Here is a 23,684-nt window from a genome sequence, read left to right as displayed (position 1 = left end):
CCCTGCAGCTGTGAGACTGGCATCCTGTAGGGCCTCAGAGCCAGTTTTTATTCCCAAGAGTCAAGTCAAGGCTCTTAGGGATGAGCTGCAGCATTGCCACATGAAACCACATCTTCTTCTCCTTGGGTGTGATAAACTGACTCTCTGCCTAAGCTGTAATGCCCCAGGCTCCAGTACAGGGGTGCTGGCTTTGCAGGCAGGCTGCCTGGGACCTGTTGCAGCGCAGGAACCATCAGCAGACAGCAGCACCAGCCCTTTCAGAGCTGACAGGGCACCTGTGTGCCTTGGGCTATTCCTACATTGCTCTCCTTCTGCTGCCTTCCCTCCTTGTGCAGGAGGACACGTGCAGGCTCACACCAGAAAAAAAATTAATAACCAGGCAGTTTTAACAACAATGTGAAAAAGAATAAAAAAGCTTTAATTTAAAAATTAAATTAAAAGAGAGAATAAGCAAGAGGCGCTTGTGCCCTTTCCATACCCCAGCATTTTATATGGCTCCTCTTAGCTGCTCCCACCATGGACGGAAATCCTCACTCTGTACAGAGCTGGCCCTTGCAGCCCAGAGCAAAGCTAAGAAGAGAACAGTGAAGACTGCAGCAGCAACTGGCCTGGAGAGCCTCCAGGGCCACCAGCAAAATCATCTGGGAAGAAGAAAAGATTAAAAAAAAACCCCAGACACCCTAATTACTGAATTCTTATGAGAAAAGTATTAAATAATTTAAATAGTGTGAGGAAAGCAATGCATCCTCTGTGCTCCAGTGTGTGATAGCAGTAGAACAGTGTCCAGTCAAGCTGCTCCCAGCATGGGATTCCTGCCATAGTGATCAGCTACTATCTCGTCCAGTGTCAGCCACGTCCCTGACTGTTGATGGCAACAACTGTGCTGCTGAGAGCTGGGGAGGAGCAGGGTAGTCCCCACCCCACCAGGAACTTCTCCCAGCCTGTGCTGGCCCATGAACCTGCTGTTTTGCCTATGGGGACGGTTGGCAGCCCTGCCCGGTGGGGCAACAGTGGCACAGGAGAGGGTCTGTCACCAGCACGGCTGCTCCCAGCTGGGAGGTGCAGGTCCATCCTGGGAGCTCACTGCTGAGGACAGTGGACAGCCCAGCCTGCTCTGAGAGCTCTTCCTGATCTGGGGGACTCCCACACCACCTGTATGGGGCCAGCTCCACTGGAGACTGCATCCATATAGATGGGGAATAATAATATTTCCCCCCATTAACCAGCCAGCCTTGATCTGGGTTTGAAGCAAGCCGCTCCTCCCAGGGTGTTGGGAGGTTTCCTCTGAGCCTGCTCCACAAAGAATGTAAAGGGTTGCTCTACAACTTCATCTCTAACTCACCAAAGCCCTGGAGGGGTCTGTGGAGCATTGAGACCTGGGACCATTGAGGAGGGTAAGCTCCCAGATCTCTGGAGGAGCCAGGCCTCAAGGTGAGGTAAACTAATGAAGACTGGGAATCCACATCTGCTAAAAGAAGGAAGGGAGGAGACCCCAGCCCTGGCCCCTGGTATGGGGAGGTTGCCCTGTAACACAGGAAGGCTGTAGCAGCTTGACCTGCAGGGACTGACTGTTCTTGTAGCTGATGTCTTCCATCTTATCTACAGGCATCCCTTTGGTGGGCTGGAGAGGCTGTGCTGCCGACTCTGTTCCCTTGCGCTGGGCTGCGGCAGTGGGCAGGGGCAGGAGGGATGCCCTGCGCCCTCCCTTCTCCAGTGTGCTGCTTGTACCCCACACCCCCTGTCCCCAGGCATCACAGGCTTCTCTCAGCAGTGAGGTATTTGAGTGCAGCAGCCCCATATCGCCGTGACAGGTCCTGGTGGAACTCCTCCCGCAGTGTCTGGAGGCAGCCCCGGTACCCTGCACTCAGGCGAAACTTGGAGATGTCGAAGCTGGGGGCATGGGGCATGTGGATCATGAAGGCATTGGGCAGGACCAGCAGCTCATACTCCTGGGGACAGAACAGCAGCCCTTACCATCAGCAGCTCGGTGGTACCAACACGTCACTGCCCAGCCACAAGCCCCCAACACCCAGTGCCTCTGCGGTGCCAGGAGCCCCTCACCCACCTGTGCATCCAGCTCCATGATGTGGGAGACTTTGTTCCAGCCGAAGCCCACGAACCTCTGGTCATACTTGGGGCAGTCTCGCCTCACTACAACGTAAGGCTCAAAGTCTGGCTGCCATGCCACGCGGTAGGGCACGGTGGCCGTCCGCCATTTGGCATAGTCTGTTGGGGCGTGGCCCTTTGGCCACACATGGTACCTGTGGGGAGAGATGGAAATGAGAGACTGAGACAGCAGAGGATGCAGGGGTCTGCTTCCCCACCGAGACAGGGGATGCACAGCCCCAAGGCACAAGGCTACACAGCTGGCTTCTGCCTGGATGGCAGGACAGTGCTAGTCCCTACCTGAAGGTGTAGAGGGAGCCCATGTCCAGCATGGAGAGCAGCTCTGCTTTGGATTTGGGAAAGGTCAGACGGTAGTGCAGGGTCTCAAACGCTGGCACAATGAGAGCTGCCTTCCTCTGGGGCAGCTCCAGCTGTTGGATGGAGTTCCTGTGGTAGGAGGAAAGGCGTGAGATCTCCCTGACTGTGAGGCATGGCCACAGCCTCCTTCCTCAGCCCTTCCAGCCTGCCCGCCACTCCACACAGGTATTAATGGGTTTTAAGAATTTGCAGTGGTACCACAAAGGGATAGGAAGAACAGGGCAACTCTCATAGTCACAGCTCCTTCCTCATCTGCTGGTGTCTGACAAAAGAAAGGGCAGGACCCAAAGGCTCAACACAAAGGAAACAGTTTCTGCATACTAAGAGCTGCTGCCCAGGGCGTCTCCTGAAAACTCTGGTGCTTGGGTAACCCAGCAGGCTGAGCAAGAGCCAGCTGGAAAAAGCCTTACCTGAGGTAATCGTAGAGGCCATACATAGGCAAGAAGTCAATGTCTGTCAGGAAGACGTACGGCGTCTGCGTGTTGGCCAAGGCCACGTTGCGCAGGAGGTTGATGGGGTAGAACTGTCCCTCCTTGTAGACAATATGGTAGGCGACGTTGCGGCGGGCGCTCAGCACCTCCGAGGCTTGGGCATAGCGCAGGAACTGCTGCGCCTCGGCGTCCGACATGTACAGTGCCAGGCTGATGGGGCCTGCCCAGTGCTTGCAGATGGCCTCCAGCATCTGTAACCTGGAAGAGAGGGCACAGCCTGAGCACAGACCTGCCCTGCAGCAGCTTCTGAGCCAAACCCAGAAATGGGCGCCTCCAGAGAGCCACGTGCCAGTCACACCCGTTCAGGAGGGAGCAGGAAGAGCTGATGCTCCCAGCTTGGGGTTGTTCTTCACTGCCAAATGCTGGCATGAGAACGATGAAATGAGATTCCATGGTAGCTCCAAAGTTGTGGAGCCTGCCCAGAGGAGTGGAGGTGGGTTCCAACGTCCCACCTGTCCTACTAGCAAGTACCTGTCCATGGAGAGCTGGGCCACGAGGGTAACATCGGTGGGGTTGGGAAGGGCCAGGAACTCATACTGCAGGAAGAACAAGTGGATGCGGTGCTGCATGAGGTGCTGCTGGCGGAAGTCATAGCAAGGATCGTCCTCATCCAGTTCCTCCAGTGCCTGCTGCAACTGCAACACCATGAAGGTGAGGGAGAGTAGGAACTCCAGGGAAGGCTGCATGAGGTCTCAGCCCACTCAAAGCTCTGCGGTTGGGGGCAGAGTCACAGTCAGCCTCACCTGGTCTCTGGGTGGGCTGGGAAGACTGGCACAGCCAAAAAGCTCCCTGCGCAGCAGGTTCCCATCATACTCCAAGAAGGTCAGGTAGAGGTTACGGAAGAACTCCACGTGCTTGTTCTTCACCCGCAGCTTTTTGGGCGAGTTCCAGTGGATGACCTGAGCAGTAGTGTGTCAATCCATATAAGGGAAGTCAGCAGCACCAGGCTCCCCAAGCCCTCAGACTCCATGCTGATGCCCCTGGACCTCCAGTGCCTGCACTGTTCTTCAGGCCCTCCCCAGTCTCAAAAGCAACAACCCCACCCACCTTGAGATCTGAGAGCTCAGTGTAGCACTGCTCTGAGCGGGTGTGATCAGAGAGCTGCACATTCCAGAAGCAGGGAAGCCGGTACACCAGGGATGGGTCCTGCTTGATCACTGCATTGAAGATATCCTAGGAGAGAGAAAGGTGAATGCACAGGTGGACAAGGAAGATCCCCTGTGCCAGCAGTGCTACAGCAATGCAGAAAGACCAACCTGCCCCAGAGGAGGGAGAGTTACCTGATCAGCCAACGAGGTGGAGAGCATGTTCATGAGCTCCCTCTCCGCTGTCAGCCGCCACATCTGCTCCCAGCCCAGGTGACGCAGGCGGTCCAGCAGGAGCAGGATCACCCCTGAGTGCCAGGGAGAGGACACCAGGTCATTGAGAGAGCACCCAGCCACTACAGAGCTGAGGCACAGCTGCCTGCATGCCTTCAGCCCCTGGGACATGCCACTTCTCTGTGCTCACCCATACAACTCTGGGATAATGCAGCAGTCATCTTGTGCCCACCACTTTCCTACTTTACCTCAGTCCTTCCCAGTCCCCCTGTGCTAAGTGCCACCTCAGCTGCATGTGCACTTCCCACCCTGGCAGCCCACACTCACCTGTGTTGAAGCCACGTCCCAGGGCTGGCCATGGTTTGTGGTTTTTCCACAGGTTGCCTAAGTACCAGTCACTCTGGTTCTCCACTAGCCCAATCACCTGCTTTTCTGTGGAGACAGAGGGACATGAACATAGCTCATCTTGCTGTGGGTTCAGAGGGCCCAAGCAAACCCACTGTGTTGGTGCTGTGGCAGGCAGGCACTGCTACCCTGAGCCCAGCATCCAAGGCCTTACCAGGGCCCCAGGGGCATCCTGTCCTCACCAGAAAACTTTCCGAAGACAGCCCAGAGCTCAGCAATGTCAGTGGCAAAGGTGATGTCCGTGTCCAAGACAATGACCTTGGAGAGGTTGGATGGTAGTGCCTTGGTAAGGGTCAGCTTCATCAGCCCATAGATGCCGGAGTAGTGCTTGTTGGGGATCCACGACACCTCTGGCTGCAAGGCAACACACCTCAGGGCTGGGCATAGCCATGCCCTTTCCCTTCCCAAGCAGGACAGCTGCATGCCCTGGCACCCCGTGCAGAGGAGGCCAGCAACAGAAGGGCATGCAGAGTTGTGAAGCCGGCCGAGCCTGGAGCATTTCCTCCAGCAAACAGAACCCCCACCTGACCCCAGTATCTCACTGGGGCACTCGGCTTTGCCACAGAGGCACTGCTACTGCAAGGCACCTCCCCACTCTGCCAGTACCAGCCTTGTGCTCCCCTCTCAGCAGCACCAGCAGCAAGCCCAGAAAGAGGAGGGGATGAGCCAGGAATCAGGAAGAAAAATTAATCACCCTCCATCCACTTGTTCCTCTCTGCTGCTCCCCTTGACCCTCTAAGCATTGGCTTGGGACAGGGCAAAGGGAGGGCAAGCACCTGCCTTCAAGTCATCGGCATTGTAGAAGCTGACGTGGACGGAAGGCACCATCCAGGACTGGAAGAGTGTCTGAAGGATCTGGTGGGCCACTGAATCCGTGATGAAGTGAAAGTGGAGGGGGTTTTTCCTGCCAAAGGCAAGCATAGCAACATTCAGCATCACAGCAGAATGAAGAGGTCACAGTCCCCCATGCCTCCTGTGGGACAGACATCAGATGAGGATGCAAATGGAAAAAAACCTCAGGGGGAAACAAATTCCCCTCTGTCCCTCTAAGCAGTAGCACAAGGGGTAGAGAGAGGTTCTAGAGCCCCTCTTTTGCAGCACTGCCCTGCTGCAGCCTGCAGCAGCTCATCTGAGAACTCCAGCCAGAAGGTCTCTGGCACAACATCTTCCCATTACCTGTGGAAGAGGATGGATTTCACCAGGGTCACCACGTCCCGGCTCGCATTGTGCCCAGCACACACAATCGCGACGTGAAGGAGCTGCCCAAAGACAAATGGTACCTTTTTGAGAATGGACACCCACTCCTTGCAGGGGCTGTCAGCTCCTCCCTGGGACCACATTACAGGGAGAAGCTTCGAAGCCCAACCTTTCCCATGCAGAAGGAGTCCCAAAGAGAGGTGGGAGTTCCCTAACTCAGAAATAGGGAGCAGGAGTCTTGCTGCCACTCCTCCTGTCTGGTCTCTTCTCTGGAGAAGGAAGATACCCTCACCCACTGATCACAGGGAGAGCAGTGCCAGGTGAGTTGCACATACATCAATATTCCACAGGGCCCCAGCCTCCCATCCAACATTTGCTATCCACATTGCCAGCGTGCTGGTACCATCACCCACCTCACACTTGTGCACTGTCCGCTGCTTAGGGCAGGCTGTGTGGTTGCTCCTGTCACCCCCAGGGGGGTCTCTGTCCTCAGCAGAAGTCCCCCACTGTGGGCTGCCATCGCTGCCCTCCGCCTGAGCCTGGCTGAGCTGCAGCCGGAGCTGCTGATTCTCCTGCTCCACCCTGCGCACCCGTGAGGCAAGCGCCTCCCGCTCCACATCTCGGCTCGGCTGCTCGCCCAGACAGGGGGGCAGCAGGAGGAAGCGGCCATCTGTGGAAGAGACAAGGGAAGGCAAAGGGCATGGCAAGGCCAGGAGAGCCCAGGTGTGAACGGTGGGGCAGAGACACAACTAAAAGGTTCCAGCATGCCTCACAAGTGCTCAACCAACATCTCAGCTCTGCTCCCCTGATCTCCAGACATGTCCCTGGAAATGTCCTCAAGTCAGATACACCTGCAGTGACTTGCACAGCCAGAGCAACCCCCCAAGGCCCAATCCCCTGCTGCCCACCCTCTATTGCGGCATTGTCCCTTGATCTGAGGAGGACGAGAAGGACTCACTCACATTCGAGGCTGCCCACAAAGAGGTAGAGCCAGGAGAGAAGAATGGCCAGGGTCACTGTGGCGAGCAGCAACTTCAGCTTCATGCGCCAGGAGCGCAACATGATGTGCTGGCAGGACAAGGGCAACAAGGATCAGGTGGGCAACCCGAGTCCGGCTGGCCCTGGCATCCTAGAGCCTGTGAGGGACAGGGGAAAAGAGAGAGGAGTCACCAGTAGCTCGCACCCAGGTGTGCCAACATCTCCCCATGACCAGGACAGTTCCTGCGCAACTGAAGCAGTGAAACAGACACCCATTACCTGCCCATGATGGAACATTTAGCCCCCCCAGACTTGTCCCACCATCCAGACAGGAGACTGCAGAGCCTGTGGGAGGGGACCTCAAACATGGAGAGAAATGGAGAAAGGAAGGAAATGGAGTTTCCAAGAGGTTTTACCCCAGCTCTGTGCCTTGCTCCCTGCCACCCCACAGGCTCACAGAGGAGGGGAGAGGTAATAATGCTGAGGCCCTCCCGCGCCGGGCGGCGGTCCCGGAGCCTGCCCGTGGGAGGGGCGCGGTGGCTCCCCCCGCCTCGGCTGGAGCAGAGCCACGCAGGGCCGGGGGCTCGGGAAACTCCCGCACCCAAGCGCCGCCCGCCCACTTCTCTGGGAAAACCCCAAACACTTCGGGGGAAGCCGCTCCCCGGCCGCTCTGGGGCAGCGGGGCAGCCTCCTCAGGCCGCCGCGGCTGTGCCACACGTGTTGGCCGCTCTCATTCCTCCCGCCGGCGGGACGCTTCCCGACAGGCAGAGCCCTGCTCCCGCCCGGGACCCCGCGGAGCCGGTGCCCGGGCAGGCCAAGACCCCGCGGCGAGGGAAGGAGACACCGGGCCCGCCGCAGCCTGCCCTGGCTCCGCACCCCCGCCCGCGGCTCCGCAACATCTGGACAACAAAAGCTGCCGTCGGCCTGAATGGGCCGGATTAGGGTCTGCTCCCCCTGCACACACCCCGCTGGAGCCCATTGATGTGCAGATGCCCATGGGGCCTCGGGGGCTGGAGCCTAGGAGAACACACACCGCCCCCCGACCCTCCCCGAGGCCCCTGGGGCCGGGTGCAAGCTCCAGCCCGCAGGAGGAATTGCAGATGGATGGCCCCATGCACCCTCAAGTGAGGGATACCCAGGCTCTGCAAGGGCTGGGGCATGGCCACGCCAGCCCAGCAGAGATACTGAGCTCCCATGGCAGTCGGCACGGCCCCTACGGAGAGCTGCAGAGAAGGTGTCTACTGGCACCACAGCTCCTTGCAGGCCAGGCCCGGGCTTGACCTGCTTTGTGCCCTATAGAGCAGGCCAAGCACAGGCACGGCAGGGAAGGGGGAGCTGGCACACGGAGCACGCCAGGCCCGGCACCCCTTCTCTCCCAGTCACAAGCCACGCTGGACATGGCGAGGTCTCCACATGCTGCTGCCCACCTGTCTCCCATCCCACATACCGAGGCTCACACAAAAGTTGGAGGGCTATTCAGGCCAGGCTGGAGGGGAATGGCAGGGGGGCATGGTGAGGAAAGGCCAGGGAGGTCGGTCAGCACCCAGCATTCGGGGAAGCTGAGGGGCACGGAAGCAACTTTAGCACAAACAAAGGAGAGAGAAGGTGATGGCACACTGCTCCCACTTGCCCCCATGGCCCCTCTGTCCCCAGCCTGCATGTGAACACATTACTAGGATGGCAATTCTGCAGGACCAGATGCGACCAGCAGCAAGTCAGTTTTCAAAACCTCTCCCAGAGGCACCCAAGGATCCATCCATACCCCACCTCAGAGCACCCCCACCCCTCCTGCCACCCCTTGTCCTGCTCCTCACCTGGCTGCTTGCCTTCCCCCCAGGCGCTGATTTCCTTACCTGCCTCTCCCCTCGCCTCCTCCTTCCCCGGCGCCTCCCAAGCCGGCTGGGCTCACTGCTGCTGCTCCCTCCCGGGGCTGCCAGTTCCCGTCCTGCCTTTACTCCTCCCTTCTAGATCTGACACTTTCCCCCTCCTCCCCGCTCTCAAACCCAAGCTCCCCCCGCACGCCCCGCCGGCCCCCCTTTCAGAGGAAGAAAGAACAAACAAAACAAGAGATTAAATTCGCTTTCTACTCAAGAGCCCCCAGCGCCGGGGGCATAGAGTTGCCCAAAGTAAATTGGGAGGAATCTGTCCTCCTTCCAGCCCCCTTCCCACTCCTAGGCCTCAATATGCCTCCTTCAGAGTGAAAAAAGGAAGCATCAGGATATCTACCCTCTTCCCTAGCACCTGCCTCCTCCTTTATTGGGGCAGGTGCAGAAGACTTTGTCCTCACTGAGAGATCTTTGGGGGCCTCAGGATAGTGCCAGAGCCCACCTGTTCTCCCATGGCTGGCAAGGAGTGGCTCCACAGCCTACCTGGGATGCAAATTTGGCGAGGGTGGGATGCAGACGTTTGCTGCTACCCTGAGCGAAGGGATATTGGCCACCGTCAGAGCCCTTGCCCATCAGCTGAGGAGAGTGTAAGCTCCACTGTGGATCTGAAAGGGAAAGAACTCTTCCCCTGCTGTCTCATCCTCGGTCTGGCCCAGAAGAGCAGGGCTCACTGAAAGGGTGCAGTGTTTAACCAGGCCTGCCCAGCGCCCCAGGAGCGAGCAGGATGGTGGAAGGAGGAGCAGGAGGCCGGGGCTGGGAATGCTAACTATGCAGAGAGAGGCTGTACCTGCAGCTCCCGCCGCTCCCCACCGGCCTCGGGGCTGGGTAAAGGCAGCAGCCCTGGCCCGGGGCAGGAGCAGGAGGAGAAGCCCCTGCCGGGGGTGTCCAGTGCCGCGGGCAGCTGGGAGGAGGCCAGGAGCAGGCAGAGGACTGGGATGCGGAGCAGTGCCTGCACAGCACTCCGCTGCAATGTGAATTACTCCCATCCCAGAGCCCCAGGCGAGGCGCTGCTTGCCCCAGCCTGCCCGCGCAGCCACAGCAGCACCCAGGTGGCTGCCCTGAGAGGCACGCTTACCTGCAGCTCGGGCAGCTCCTGCTCGGCCTTGCAGAGCCCCGGTACGAGCGCCCTTCAGCCCAGCCCTGTTCGGCAGGGAGAGGAAGCGCCCGGGCTGCCCTGCTGCTCCTCTGAGCCGGTGGCTCTCCAGGGCAGGGGCCCTTCCATTTGCTCCTCCAGCCGCCCTGGGGCACATGCTCAGCTCCCGGAGCCATCCTGCCCTGCCCCAGGTACCAGCTGAGGCAGTGGCCACGCAGGGTTTACCCATGCTATGGGAGCAGTCCAGACCTCCTGCAGCCCACTGCCAACAGCACCGCTCCAGCAGAGGAAACCAGCTCCTGCTTCAGCTGACCTCCAAGCCTCTCCACACGCTTGTCCTGGCCACCATACCTTGTTTGCTCCCAGTACCAAGAGTGAGTGCTTTGAGACTCAGCCAGGCCAGGAACAGGTAGAGGAGCACAGGCACAGCAGGGACATTTTTAGGGTGCTCATGGGGAGTGAAGATGGCAAGCCAGAAGGCAGCTACACAGCCTCTCCTCCTCTGTGAAACATTAGAGGTACAGCAAGCAGAGGGCAAGGCTGGAAGCAGCTCCCGGCTCTGGCCATCCCTGCAGTCATGGCCCGGGGCCTCTCTGCCCTCCCTCCTCAGTCTCCTTGCTCACCAGACAAGCGCAGCCAGCAGTAAGACGAGAGGTTTCCCAATACTGCCAGCTTCCAGCCCCAGCGCGGGTGCGGGGCAGAAGTGCTGTTCACAGCAGGTTATCCTCCCTCCCCCACGTTCTTCCCAGGAGCAAGCAGCTCCTGCTTCAGCAGGCATCAGGGGACACAGCCACTGGGATAGAAAAAGGCACCCCTGTCCCCTCTCCAGCTGGAAGAAGCTGATAGTGGATACCAGGGAAGGGACAGGCAGGACCCAGGTCTTGTCTCATGCCTGGGACACCCTGCCTCCAGTGACAACAGGGCAATGGCCAGGGGACAGGGAATGTCATGCCAGCAGAGCTGGGCAGCTGCACAAACACCAGTGTGTGCTCGCACCAACCTCTGAGGCGTGGGCTGGAGCCCAAAGCTGGCTGTATGCCAGCCACCCTTCCACGCACAAGCAACCTTCATTCCTGGGAAAGTGCAGCCACTTTGCCTGCCCCAGGCTCCCCCTGAGAGCTGCCCATGTGCTAGCACTTCACTCCTCCAAGATTCACTCTTCCTGCAGGAAATCCCCTTTTCTTTTTAGGCCCCATTGCTCAGCCTGAATGGCCTTCGTTCTCTACGGCTCAGTAATAATCAGGTGAGCAGTTAATGTTTAGGGAAAGCTGGCAGTGGAAATTTTGCCATCACATTACCATGTTTCCTCCAGCCCTGCAAGCATAGAGGGAAGCAGCTCTGTTTTCCCACAACATCACATTTGGCAGCAAGGCCCATGGTAGGGTGGGTGTCTTAGCCTGTTGTCTCTTCTAGAGCTAATGTGTAGCTGCAGAGGGATGCTGAGGCTGTGGGTCCTACACTGTCTGTGGGTACCAAGCCAGCAGCCTGAAGGGGCACAGGGACAGCCCCAGAGCTGCTCCCCGCCCCCCCCCCCCCAGCATTATGAGTGAAGAGGTAGCCTGGCTGTTCTCAGTAAAGAGCTGCAGGGCAGCCAGGAGATGAGTGATTTCATGGAGCTATGGTGCCTGTCGTCTTAACTAGCTGCAGGTGACAGAAACTGCAAATTCTTTTCCTAGGTCTCCTTTTTGGAACAGTGACAGTCCAGCTGACCTGCCTCAGTAGAAGCCCAACATAACAGCTTCCCAGGTTTGCAGAAGGCGAGAAAGGGCCTGAAAGCTGTGACAAGGGCTACACAGCCAGACTGGCAACTGAGAAAAGGCACCACACTTTGAAGAGAGGCAACTGGGGACAATCACTTTTGCTCTTACAAAGAGATGGGAGGGGACAGGCTGGTTCCTCATTCAGCAGATCACCTTTAGTGTGTAGTGCAGCACCCATCTGACAAAGTGACTTATGATTCAGGGTCACCTCCCTGTCCTGCTCCCCAGGCCTGAAATGCTGCTGCTTGATGGGGGCTGTGCCAGCCAGCAGATAACCACACAGGCAGTGCAGAGCGGGATAGCTGCAGGAATTTACAGAGGCGGAATGGAATTTGGCCAGGAGAGCAGGATTAAAACCCCATGCTCCGGATTACCATGCTGTCCCTCCCTCCCCAGTCTTATGATAAGCAAACCTTAAGTGAGAGTTTCACCTTTGTATTTCCCTGGAAAGAGCAGCCTCTGGCAAAACAGCCCCCATGTTCTAGAGGTAGTATCCAGTAGCACCCACGGAGTTGGATACCAACACATGCTGTAAAAGGAGGAAGCATCCTCATCTCCCCACTGCCCCCGAACGCCACCAAGCTCCTGAGAAAATCCCGGAAAGGATCTTCGTGGGACAACAGGCAGCTGTGCCTCAGTTACAGCTCATTCTCAAACATCAAGCTCTTCTCAGGCCTGTAAGATTACCACACACACAGTTCTGCTGCTCTTGAGTTCAGTTTTTTATTCTGCAGAGGTCACACTGAAAAGCTATCTTCTCCTTCTCTAGCAGAAACATAGCACTTGGGGAAGAGGAGCTAAAAGTCTCTGAAGGGTGTTGAAGCTCCAAGACTCTCTGCTGAAGCAGAGATTATTGTCACCAGACTGTTTCCTTGTTTCCAGAGGAAACCGGCAAGCTCAGGCTGGGTCTGACACAGGAATGCCTTGCTGCTTACCTTCTCATGTCTGAAACCCAGGAATGTATCAGAGGAGCAGCTCCTCTTGGCAGGGACTCTGATCACAAGGCCCTGCTTTTGCAGAGTTGGTTCCCCTGCCCACAGCCAGGCACTGGGTTCAGCTGCCTAGCAGAGCCTCAGCCACAGAGGGCATGCAGGGCACACGTGGGGACAGCAGTGCCACAGCAGAATGTGCAAGCCTGGCGTAGGAGGCTTAAGCCTACCAGACATCCCACGGTGCTTACAAGCTGGGCAGCTGCATTTTGCCACAACTCTCAGGCAAAGTAAAGGGGGCCCACCCAGATAGCAACACAGTCCCCAAGTGCTCTCAAGCCCCTCTTAAGCCCAAGAAGAAGCTAGAAGGACCCCCAAGAAACTCACAGAGGAGGTGTTCAATAGACTGCTTCCAGCTTTACCTCCCTGGACTACAAGTCGTTTGATACTAAGAGGATACTCAGCAGGTGAGGTATCAACACTGACTGGCCCTTTTCTGGGCCTGGTGAAGCTCAAGCCTAACTGAGGGCAGACAGAGGCCACAGAGACCTGAATCAAATCTCCTCCACATGCCTCCCTGCCCTGCCCAGCACAGCTTGGCACAGGAGGGACACTGTGCAGGAGGACCCCAACTGCCTCCTGAAACAGGAGCAGCAACAGGGGCTGATCTCCAGCTCTCTTCCTCTCTGATGGGATTAGGTTTCTACGATCTGCATTTTGCTGATGTCTGTGCTGCAGCTAATGGCCAGCTCTGAATCCATTAAGTTCCCCATGTCCTGGTCTCCGGATCTGCTATGGGCATCAATATCTGTTCACCCTGCCATTTCCTGACACTTTCACTGCTGCGGCTTGCAACAGTTCCTGGGGCCAGAGCTGAGCAGGGTCAGCAGCCAGGAACTCCAACTTCTATCCAAGTCAGCCTGCAGCAAGCCCTCCATCAGTTCAGCTCTGCCATCAGCTCAGCTGGAACAGCCAGCAGACATCCATCCTAGCAGGATCATCCTAGACATCCTAGCAGACCGATACAGCAAGGGGTGGGAATTTCATCCTGTGTGGTATTGACACCCCGACTTTCCAGCTAGCAGTGCCCATGGATAGGGACTAACCCCACATTCCCCTGCTCCCTTGAAATGCTCTTGGACATCCTGCAGCAGGTGGTGCTCCCTGGTGGGACAAGGGAGACCATATCCCAGCACAAGAGGTCAAATCTACCCCCTACACATGCTTCTGAGTCTGCATCACCTCAGGCAAAATTAATTAGGTTAATTACAGCAAAAAAGGAGACAAAGGGACTCCAACAACACCATGTTGGCACTCTACCTGGAAAAGCTCACAAGAGGTAGGACACCATCCACCTCTGGGGAGGTGCCAGGGCTGTGAGCCAGACTGTCAGGTGCCTGCTGTGCAGTGTTACCAGTAGAACTGGGTAAGTTTTTGGCTGAATAGTTATTGATTGAAAACTGCAGTTTCAGAGCTATTTGCTCCTTCACTATAAGTTTTGGACAAGAACAAAATGCTTTGTTTTCCAAGCAAAAAAAGTCTCATTTTGCATTTTTTTTTTTTTTTGTAACTGAGCTGCACTACATTTAAAAGAAAAGATAAAGGGTCTCTCAAATTTGTCTGCATTGAGTTTTTCTCCCTCCAGCTTTTCATTTTGGGCACTAAATCAAGCAATTAATTATTTGTCCAGCTCTGGTCTCCAGACAAGCTGAGAGGATCATGAGCCAAAAGGCTGGAGCAGCGGAGCAGCTCTGCCCAAGCAGCAGTGCTGTGGAGGATGTTAATTTTTTCTTTTTTCTTTTTTTTTTTTTTTGGTGTGGCAGGCTCCTTTCAGGCCTTACCTTGAGCTCCTTCGGGGTTAGCAAAAGCTCCCTGGGGTAGGAGAGCAGGCCCTTATGCAAGAAGTGGGCAGCATTTCAGGACACACAAGGTCATTATCACTTCTTGGAGGACATGCTAGGAGCAGGGCTTCCCAGCACAGAAGCATAGAATATCCTGAGTTGGAAGGGACTCACAAGGATCATCAAGTCCAACTCCCAGCTCAGCACAGTACAACCTCTGAAATCACACCATGTGCCTGAAAGCATTGTCCATAAGCTTCTTGAACTCTGTCAGGCTTGGTGCTGTGACCACTTCCCTGGGGAGCCTGTTCCAATGCCCAGCCACCCTCTGGGTTTTTCCTAATAACCAATCTAATCCTTTGCTGATACAGCTTCATGCCATCAGCTCGTGATACTGTGGTCCCTCACTAGTCCTAGTATTGGTCACTGGAGCAACTCTTCCAAATTCCATCTCTCACAATGCCAAACTAGTCCAGCAGGCAGTGACACAAGGCGCTGACCAACAAAGAAAGGCAATCCCCCTCCTCTGCATGAAAAGCAGCTGAGCTCACGGATGCAGCCTGGCACCTCTTCCACAAGGGACTAGCCCAAACTGGGAGCTGTGCTCAAGCAGCCACTCCTATATCTTCCCTGTCCAAAGCTATTCCTGGCACCAATGCCCTCAGTGCCCAAGTGAGGCTGAAAGCAGAGCTCATCCACACAGGAATGGAACAAGCACACTAAAAATAGCAAACCAGAATGGCTCGGGGCAGGCTTTAAAAAACCCAAGCAGCAATAGTGCCATCCACTCAGGGTGCCCTGGGCATTTTGTAAGACCAGAAGTGATTCTGAGCTATAGAGAATCTTGCACGTTGCCAAGAGGCTCTGACAACACTGCAGAGGAAAAACTGCTGTCCAGGCTAAGACACAAAACCTACCTGCAAAGAAAACATATAGGGCATCTTGCAAACTGGAAATGAGGCAGTGACTGATGGGGCAAAAAAAGGAGGGGAAGTGGAACCCAGAGGGGAGGCAGTTCCCAAAGCCAGGCAGTGGAAAGGAGAATACTCCCAACATCCAAACCCGTTACTAGCCCTCCTCCCTTCCTACTACTCCTTGCGTTCCTGTCCCTGGGGCTTCTCACACTGCTGAGCTAAACCTTGAACTTGCACACCAAAGGACAAAGGCAGGGAAGAAACAGCATAGCTCAACTCAACCAAGCAGCAGATGAGTGGCTGAGGACAAAAGCTCGTGTCTTCTGTAATCTGTAATCCACAGCAGTGCTCAGCCTGCACCAGGAGAGGCATAAGAGCTCAGACCATCCTGTGATCAGGTCTTCAGGATGCTTCCAGGAAGAGTCTTGCCCTTCCCTCCACACTCATCCTCACTACTCCCTCTTCCCTCCTGGCACCTCCATCTGAATCCACAAATACTCCACCTTCCCCTTCTCACTGACACTGTATGTCCTATAAAGGAATCTCAGCCTCCCCAGATGAGAATACAACTGGCCTTGTGCAGCACTGCCAGGCACCAGCCTCCCACTCTTGTGAGGGAGCCCTGCTCTTTCAGCAGTGCTGCAGCCCTTGGGCATACACTGCGAATAAGAGCACAGAACAGACTCTTGGGGAACCAAGAGAGGGGTGTATGCACAGGGAAGGCACACACCTGAACCAAATCACCCAGCAAATAAACACACCAGAACATGCACAAAGGGAAGCAGTTGCTTCCTCTGACAGAAAGGTTATTTTGTCAGAATAGGAAGAGAGCTCTCATTAAAAAAAAAAAAAGAAAAACATCAAACCCCTGCTTTATTGCTCCTGGAGCACCAAAACCAGAGAGGACACAAAAAGCAAAGATAGCCAGTGTTTGACTACAGACCCACCTCAAGAATTCTGTAAGACCACAGCTCACTTTGCTTCTCCCCCATGGCCCTCCTGTCACCCCTTGCCCTTCCTCCTCAGTGCAGCAAGCAGGAAGAGAGGTAGAGGTCTCAAGTTTGGCCAAGTTTCCACTCAGGGAACAGAAGCTTGATAACAGGCTGGACAGGATGTGAGCACCCATTGAGGAAGAGGATTAGTAACCCCTTAATCTGCACATTTTGGAGACTAAGCACTTTGCTCTACTCTTTAATTAAACCTTGGAGTGAAAAGATTGCCAGAAGGTAGAGATCAAGGAGGGAGAGGGAGAGGATGTGGCTAAAAGGCTGTTTCCTGCAGCTTGAATGCAAGGAGGAGGGTGTTACTAGCAGGGATGTATTTCACCTCAAGTGCTTTACAGTGGGGCTGTTGAGCATCCTATTGCCTTCCCTGATGCAATCTATGGGAAGGCCAGAGGCAGGACGAAGGGCAAACTTCGTGATGGCCTGGGGATCACAAAGGAGTGAGCAAGGAGATCTATCAGACTGAACAAAGCTTTACCTGTGGTAGCTTTGTCTGGCTGACCATGACTCCCCTCCCAAGTCTCCTGCCTCCTGGGAAACAATATGAGCACCAGAGCACGTTTGTCTCCGCTTCACACACCTGTCTGCACAAAAGGGCCTTGTTCCAGCACTTATCTGGCTCCAAGATGGGGAGGGGCCAGTGCCTCACCCCCCTGGCACCCAGACAGGAGCTCAGCTCCATGTCGGGCTTCTTTGGATCTGCCTGGCAGGGGAAAATTTCCTGACACAGGTAAAGAGGGAAACCTTTTTCCACAGCCCAAGACAAACAAAGCAGTTCAAATAATGCCCTGCTTCCCTCAAGCTGTGCTCAGGCACACATGCCTGTGCAGAGTAGGCAGCAAGCCTGAGGCTCTGGAAGCTACCTGGGCAGTGAGGATAGAAGCCCCACAGCACAGGGAGAAAGGCAGCTGGTGCCAGAGCTGGGAATAGAGTGCCAAGGAATGGCTTTACCTCCCAAAATTTTCTGCCACCAGCTCTGCCCCACCAGGCCTAGGCAGGGGGTGCATGTGTGCAGGGGCAGCCTGTCACTCCAGCGTTCCTCTCTTCCCTCACTCCTATTCTTTGGAATTCCTCTCCTCTGTTTGCTTTGTTTCAAACCTCAATGAACAGGAAGAAAAGGAAAGGAGCCTTGACAAATCCGATCAAGGCGTAGACATGCTGAGGCTCCCTCCTGCTGGCATGCCATGCCCTACACTAATGAGGGGCAGGGAGAGAGAGGTGGCCACTGAGAACAGTGGCCCCAAAGAAACACTTGATGTAACAGACAGAGGGAAAGAAGCTGCTAGGACAGAACAATGCCAGCACAAGCTCCCAGCCTTCAGAAGGGGGTCTTCCCATCTTCCCTGGCCCAGACAGCTTGTTCCAGCTCCTCAGTCCCAGTCCCAGTGACTTACTGCCCACTACACAAGAAATAAGCAATAGACCATAGTATTGTCTGGGGAGAAGGATCCAGACATGCACACTCAGGTGAACAGCCACAGAAATGGGATCACACTTTATTCAAAGGATTGCTGTGGAGAATCTGGTCCTTCCCTCCAGAGAACTGGGCTATAGGCGCTTACATGTGCCAGTGTTGTCTCCAGAGCCTCCCACAAGTCCCAAATACCCACAGAGCCAAGCCCTTCTGCCATGCAATTGTCCCCTGTTTACTGATTTAGAAGCACTAAAACAGCAAGGGACCAACCCCATATAAACCATCTGCTTAATATATATGATAACTAACCTTTGAAGGCTGCCAATGTTGCAGGAGTGGCTAGGAACAGCTGGAGAAGCTGGCACGGCCTGGTGGTGCCTGTGAGGACCCCCTCTAACCAAGAATTCTCAGCTTGAAGGGCAGATAAGACATCTCAGCTGTACTTGAGAGTTTTGGAGCTTGCTGTCACCTGAAACCCAAAAGACAGTCACGTGAAGAGCTACTGCATAGGAGAGCTCTGAGAACAGGCCCCTGCACATCTGAGAGTATAGATAAGAGCACCCAACACCTTGGTCCTGTCCCTATCCTCCAGCCTGTCACAAAGCCTGGCTCAGTGTCACCCAAGGCTACCCAGACAGCCCAGGGGAGAATGACTACCTGCATGCTGCATATTCCCAGTCTCAGTTCAATGCACTGTCCTTGGCACATTCCCCACCCATGCAAGGAGGGCTGCACACGTGTCCCCAGAATTGCTGGCAAAGCCACAGCCACCATGTTCTATCACAATACATGTGAGTCCTCACACCAATCCTTCAGCAGGATCAGGAGCTGGGGGAGGGATGCAAGTTCTCTGCCCCCTCCCAAACATGATAGCAGCAGCAAGTGTCTAACTTGTGGGGCAATAAAGGGATTAACTCTGTCCAGTAACCTGAGCCCCCGTGACATGCCCCGAGCAGCCCCACAATGGCAGTTAAGAGTGGCTATCCAAATAGATGTACAGGGAGAGAGAAGGAGTAAAGGCAGAGGAGAGAGAAAGCAGGCAAAAAGCATCACATACACAACTTATGCTGAAGAGCACAGCAGTCTGCACGTGTTACTCCTCCTCAGAGGAAATCCTCTTCCTCTGCTGGCATCTTGACAGTGCACCCCTTTCCTCCAACTCCCACAGAGTTGGGCACACACATTCCACAACTGCAGGATGAAATGGATAAGCCCTTTTCCCAGCAGGCTAGAAGGATTCTTAGCTCCTTATCAGGAGAAAGCCCAAAACAGAAGCACAGACATACTAATATACTGGGGTAAAGGAAATGAGAAGAATTGGGAATTTTGTTTTAAAGACTCTCTATCCACACATGATTGTTCCAAGATGCAGCAAGAGCAGGACCTTAAAAGCACGTTAAAACCTACTAAAAGCATGTATCTGGTCTGTCCCACATGTTTTAGAAGGCCAAACAGAAGCAAGTGTGCAGTGTGCTGTATTCCTGAACCATTCTAGCCACAGCAAACCCCAGGCCAGCCTGGCACACCACAATATGACAGAAGGGAGGCAACACCAATCCCAACAAGGGCTGGAAATAAAAAATAGTAACAACAGCTGTTACCTGAACAGTGAAATCCAGCAACTATAAGAGTGAAGTACAGCACTGCACTGCTCAGCAAAACCCTTCCTCAGCAACAAGGCCCAACAAAACTTCTGCTTTGTGTGTTTTCCTCAGATTCTGGCTACAAGGAAGCAGCCAGTGAGAGAAGACAGGTAAGGACCCTACAGCACATGTCAGTAAACAGACATCTGTCTCCTCCATCATCCCCACACTGCTTGTCCTGATCAGTCAGCTCCCACCTCAGACCAAAGGGGTCTAAGAGGGGAAACATAGAGATGGATACCTCTGGAGCAGTAGGAACAGGATGTGAATGAGAGTGCCAAACCCTCCTGGCATCCACCCCACAGCCCTCCCCCAGATGCTACCAGAGCTTTGTATTTCCAGGGAGCAGTTCAGCAGGTAGGAGTCAAGTCCCTCCACCTGGGCTAGGAAGCAGAAGCTGCTGGCAACAACACTGAGTACTTTCAACAGCAAAGAGCTCAAAAAGCAAAGGCCCCTTCAGCAGAGATAACACTGAGTGGGGAGACCCAGATATGAGCCTGTCACACAGCAGCACTGTCCACTGGGATCCACCACAGCATCACTGGGACAGCAGACTTTCCATTTGCACATGGCAGGAACCTCATCTGCAGGATGGAGCCCACATCATACAGCCACAACCCAGCCACCAGCAGCTATTTACACAGCACCACACACAGGACCTGCAAGATCTGCAGCCCGGTGGGACCAATCTCAAGGTCTGCTGCTTTCTCCAGTTGGGGTCAGGGGAGCTTAGGATGATGCTGGGGGAAAGAAAGGTCAGAAACCACAAGCAGTTACCCCGCACACACCCAAAAGCAGTTGCAGTGCCCTCTCCCTCGGGGACAACTGTATCTCTCCCTTGGAGTGTTTCCATCAACTCAGGCCACCAGAGAATTACGTGTCCCAAAGTTTTTTCCAGCTGTATCACATGGTTATTAAAAGACACGGCCTCTCCCTTTCAGCCTTTGGCACAGGGAGATTTGAGTATTACAGGAGAGACTGCACATTGCTAATGAATCTGGGAAGGGAGATATCCAAATAACAATCTGTGGCTCTAAATGGCTTTCTGGAAAAGGCATCTGGAGGCAGGAGGCAGTCAGAATCTCGCAGCAGGGCTCTGCACACATTGCCAGACATGTTGTTCCTCCTGGGAAGCCAAAAAGAGCCTTTCTCCAGAGATGCCAAGTCTGAGCTAAGCTGGGAAGGGCAGGGGCACCCTGATAGAGAACAGTAACAAAATGCCTCCAAGTCAAAACAGACATTAAAAGGCCCCTTAAGCTTGTTTGACCTGGGTTTCCCTTCCAGACTACTGCTTCAACAGACCTGTCAGCAACACTTTAGGAACTTAGGTACCACACCACCAGCAGCTGGCAGCTTCCCCTGCACCTTCCCTGTGCCTTTCCAGACCCCAGGAGGCCTTTCCAAGATCAGAAGCTGCCACCACCAGTACTGCCATGCCCAGAGCATGGTGTGCTTCATTGCCCTTGTCTCCTCATTTGGATAAAGATTTGGAGCTCTCCTGAAAGGTGTTGGCTTCCAGTGGGATATCATGAGTCAACATGGCCTTCCATTCTAGGCAGGGTTCATATAACAGGGACTAAAATACTCCCTGGACATGCCTCTATCTATAGGTTACCTGGTGCAAGTCATAATTTATCCCTAGCTATCCCAAAGTATTGGCTGAGCTCATCCAGAAGCAAAGAAAATAGATAGCCAGACCACAGTGTGAGAGCTGAGAAAGGCAGGAAGGGCTGCCCTAAAGAGACAGGACCAGAAAGGTCATCTCATTTTCACCATAACTGTTTGCTTTCACTTTCGACTTCAAAAAGATCCACATCCCTGACCTCATACAGCCAGGCTACTTCCCTTCTGGCAGGGGAAGGTAAGCAGGAAGACAAGGCTGGGGAGAATATCCACTTCCCACCCCAACTACCCAGTTCCCAAGACACAGCCAAGCATCAATATACAGAGTGCATCCTCCCATATCCTGCTTCTCCAGCTCCAACCCTGGCAGGTACTGTACAGAACGTCCTCACCCAGCACTCTGAAAGATGTTTTGAGACTTACTTAGGATGAACTGCCTTATACCCATGGCAGTGCTGTGCCTGAAATCAGGCTTCCCAGAAATGGCGCAGTCTCGTGGATCTGAGCAAAGAGCAAAACAGTGGCAGCCAAGCAAGCTGGACTTCAGCACTGTACCCACAGATGGGCTGGCAGAATGATTGCTTTTTTTTTTTGTTTTGCTTCTTTTCTTGCCATTAGTGCTGAGCCTGCACCCCTCAGCATCAGAGCATTGCAACTATTTGGCCTCGGTTACAGCCAGTGGATTTCCAGTAAGCACAAACCCTCAGCCCCAGACTGACAGTAAGCACTAAGGAAAGAGTTGCTCCGAGATCATTCTAGGCACAGTCCCTCAACCTGGCCTTTCACCTCGTGCTGCCACACACATCATGGGCACCATAAGCCAAGGCAATTTAAGTCTTGCCCAGTCTCATGGACTTGCTGCTGCTCTGAGAAGCTGCCCATCCTACAGTGCTTGCAACATATTTACCATAAAAAGGCAACAGGATGCTATTCAAACACTGTCCTCCAAACTCACTTGCTGCAAGCAGGAGATGAACAAAAGGGGACATGACAGTTGGTGCGATAGAGTTTGGGAGCAAGGGGTGAAGAGGAAGCATCTGCCAAAATGCTCTTTACTCGGGGACAGAATCTGGCTGTGCTGTTCAGAGTAGCCCAAGGACTTTGTGCATCAAGCTTCACCTCTGGCTGAAGACAAGGTGTCTTTGGCAGTCTCCTCAGCAGCCAGCTCTCAGATTGCTGTCTGGCAGAGCTGGAGCATCTCTTTGAAGGAGAGCAGCGCTGGCAGTCTGCACTGGATATGCCCCTAGAGTCATCAGCAGCACACACCTACCCCTGTAAGCTGTGCTGGAGACCTCTGTCACGGGCTTCGGGTGCTATCTCACCCGCCTTCGCACTTACAGTAGCGCCCAGCCACCGTGAAATTCAGAGAAACTCGCAGGTAGACTGCGTGTGAATGGCAAGTTGGGTCTAATCCATGTGATTCTGACTAAAAACGTTTGTTTAGCGCCAGACTGCTTGCCAGCGGTATCTCGTGCCCTTTTTGAACTCAGCCTGCTGGAAAACAAACCCTCGGGGGAAGAGGAGAGATCAGGAAGGATAAAGTGCCTGCCCATGCAACTGTAATTCCCGCCGAGGAAGCCGCAGGCACACACTGTGCCCATTGTGCGGAGGTAACCGGACAGGAGGAAGGAGGGGCGGCTCGGCCCGGCTCTGTGCGCACCCGAGAGGCCACGAAGCGCCTCCTGGCCCACGGGCACCGCCGATCTTTGCCCCGGGCAGCGTGCGGAGCCAGCCCGGGCTGCGGGCAGGGGCGCTGGCCGGCAGCCTCGGCGGAGTGAGAGGCAGAGCCGGGGCAGGGCACGGCACAGAGGAGGGAGGTCACAGGCACAGGCTGGAGCCTCTTCTGCAACAGGCTGCAGGCAGGCGGGCCCCGCGCCTCCTCCCGCCCGCCAGCGGGGACACCCGTGCTAGTGCGGCACACACCGAGCGCAGCGGGGCCGTGCGAGTCCTGCGGGGGCTCCGGGAGAGCCCCAATGCACGGCCCGACCGCCGCCCTTCTTCTCCCGGCTCCGGTCCGCCGGACCGGGGCGGGGACACATACTGTCACACACGGACGCGAGGATGAAAGCCCCCATCCCCGAGCCCCCCAACCTTTCCATGCTCCCAGGGCAGCACCTCCCCTGCTCCGCACCCAGCCAGCGGGCACGGGCCGCTCAGCCCCGAGCGGAGCGGAGCTGTCCCTACCTCCTCGGTCACACCTCACCGTTCCCCACTCCGCCAGGTGCAGAGCGAGGGTCCCCGCTGCCAGGCAAGCAGCGACCCGGGTACCCATGGGGGCCCCCGGCTGGGACGGGGGGTGCCGCACGCCGCTCCCCGGCGGGTGACGAAGGGACAAGCGCCGCTCCCGGCACCCGCTCTCATTCCCCAGCACCACCGGGAACTTTTTACCGGTGCCGCAGCCAGCCCCGGCAGCTCCCCCGAGCGTTCCCGGATGGACGGGCGGCCGGTACCGTGCACACCGCCCGCAGCCGCCCCGCGGAGCGCCAGACCCACGCGTGGGCAGACCCCCGCCCGCCGCAGCGCTCGTGGAACGACTCCTTCCCGCGACCCCCCAAAACTGACCGCACCTCGGCTCCTCAACCGGCGGCAACTGCGTCCCCGCTCGGGACATCCCCAGCCCGCCCTTACCTGCCCGGCTGCCGCCGCCGCCGCTCCTTCAAACCCCCGCCCCGCCGCCCATCGCCCGCTCGGCGCTCGGCCCGG

The 23,684-nt window shown here is 55.6% G+C and overlaps 1 protein-coding gene across 4 annotated transcripts; it reads right to left on the bottom strand.

Annotated features, from left to right (window-relative positions):
• Nucleotides 1-397: 397 nt before the first annotated feature.
• On the bottom strand, nt 398-23,647 carry LARGE2 (LARGE xylosyl- and glucuronyltransferase 2). Of its 4 annotated transcripts, XM_033063681.1 has the most exons (16): nt 23,610-23,647; nt 18,025-18,184; nt 6,859-7,032; nt 6,310-6,566; nt 5,876-5,958; nt 5,480-5,603; nt 4,882-5,053; nt 4,622-4,726; nt 4,256-4,368; nt 4,023-4,148; nt 3,719-3,874; nt 3,447-3,610; nt 2,895-3,173; nt 2,407-2,553; nt 2,066-2,261; nt 398-1,949 (listed from the first exon to the last, which is right to left on the bottom strand). In XM_033063681.1, the coding sequence occupies exons 3-16, from the start codon at nt 6,956-6,958 to the stop codon at nt 1,752-1,754; spliced, it is 2,220 nt and encodes a 739-aa protein (XP_032919572.1). In that variant the 5' UTR covers nt 6,959-7,032; nt 18,025-18,184; nt 23,610-23,647; the 3' UTR covers nt 398-1,751. The 4 variants fall into 4 exon arrangements, with proteins under 4 accessions (XP_032919572.1, XP_032919574.1, XP_032919573.1 ...); XM_033063683.1 differs by lacking the exon at nt 18,025-18,184 and having other exon boundaries at nt 23,610-23,639; XM_033063682.2 differs by lacking the exons at nt 18,025-18,184; nt 23,610-23,647 and adding an exon at nt 10,477-10,771.
• Between the last annotated feature and the right edge of the window lie 37 nt (nt 23,648-23,684).

This window comes from Catharus ustulatus, chromosome 6 (genome assembly GCF_009819885.2).
Source record: "Catharus ustulatus isolate bCatUst1 chromosome 6, bCatUst1.pri.v2, whole genome shotgun sequence".
In the NCBI taxonomy this organism is placed as follows: domain Eukaryota; kingdom Metazoa; phylum Chordata; class Aves; order Passeriformes; family Turdidae; genus Catharus; species Catharus ustulatus.
Note: the sequence above shows the minus strand (reverse complement) of the source record. Positions and strands in the feature narration are given on the sequence as shown.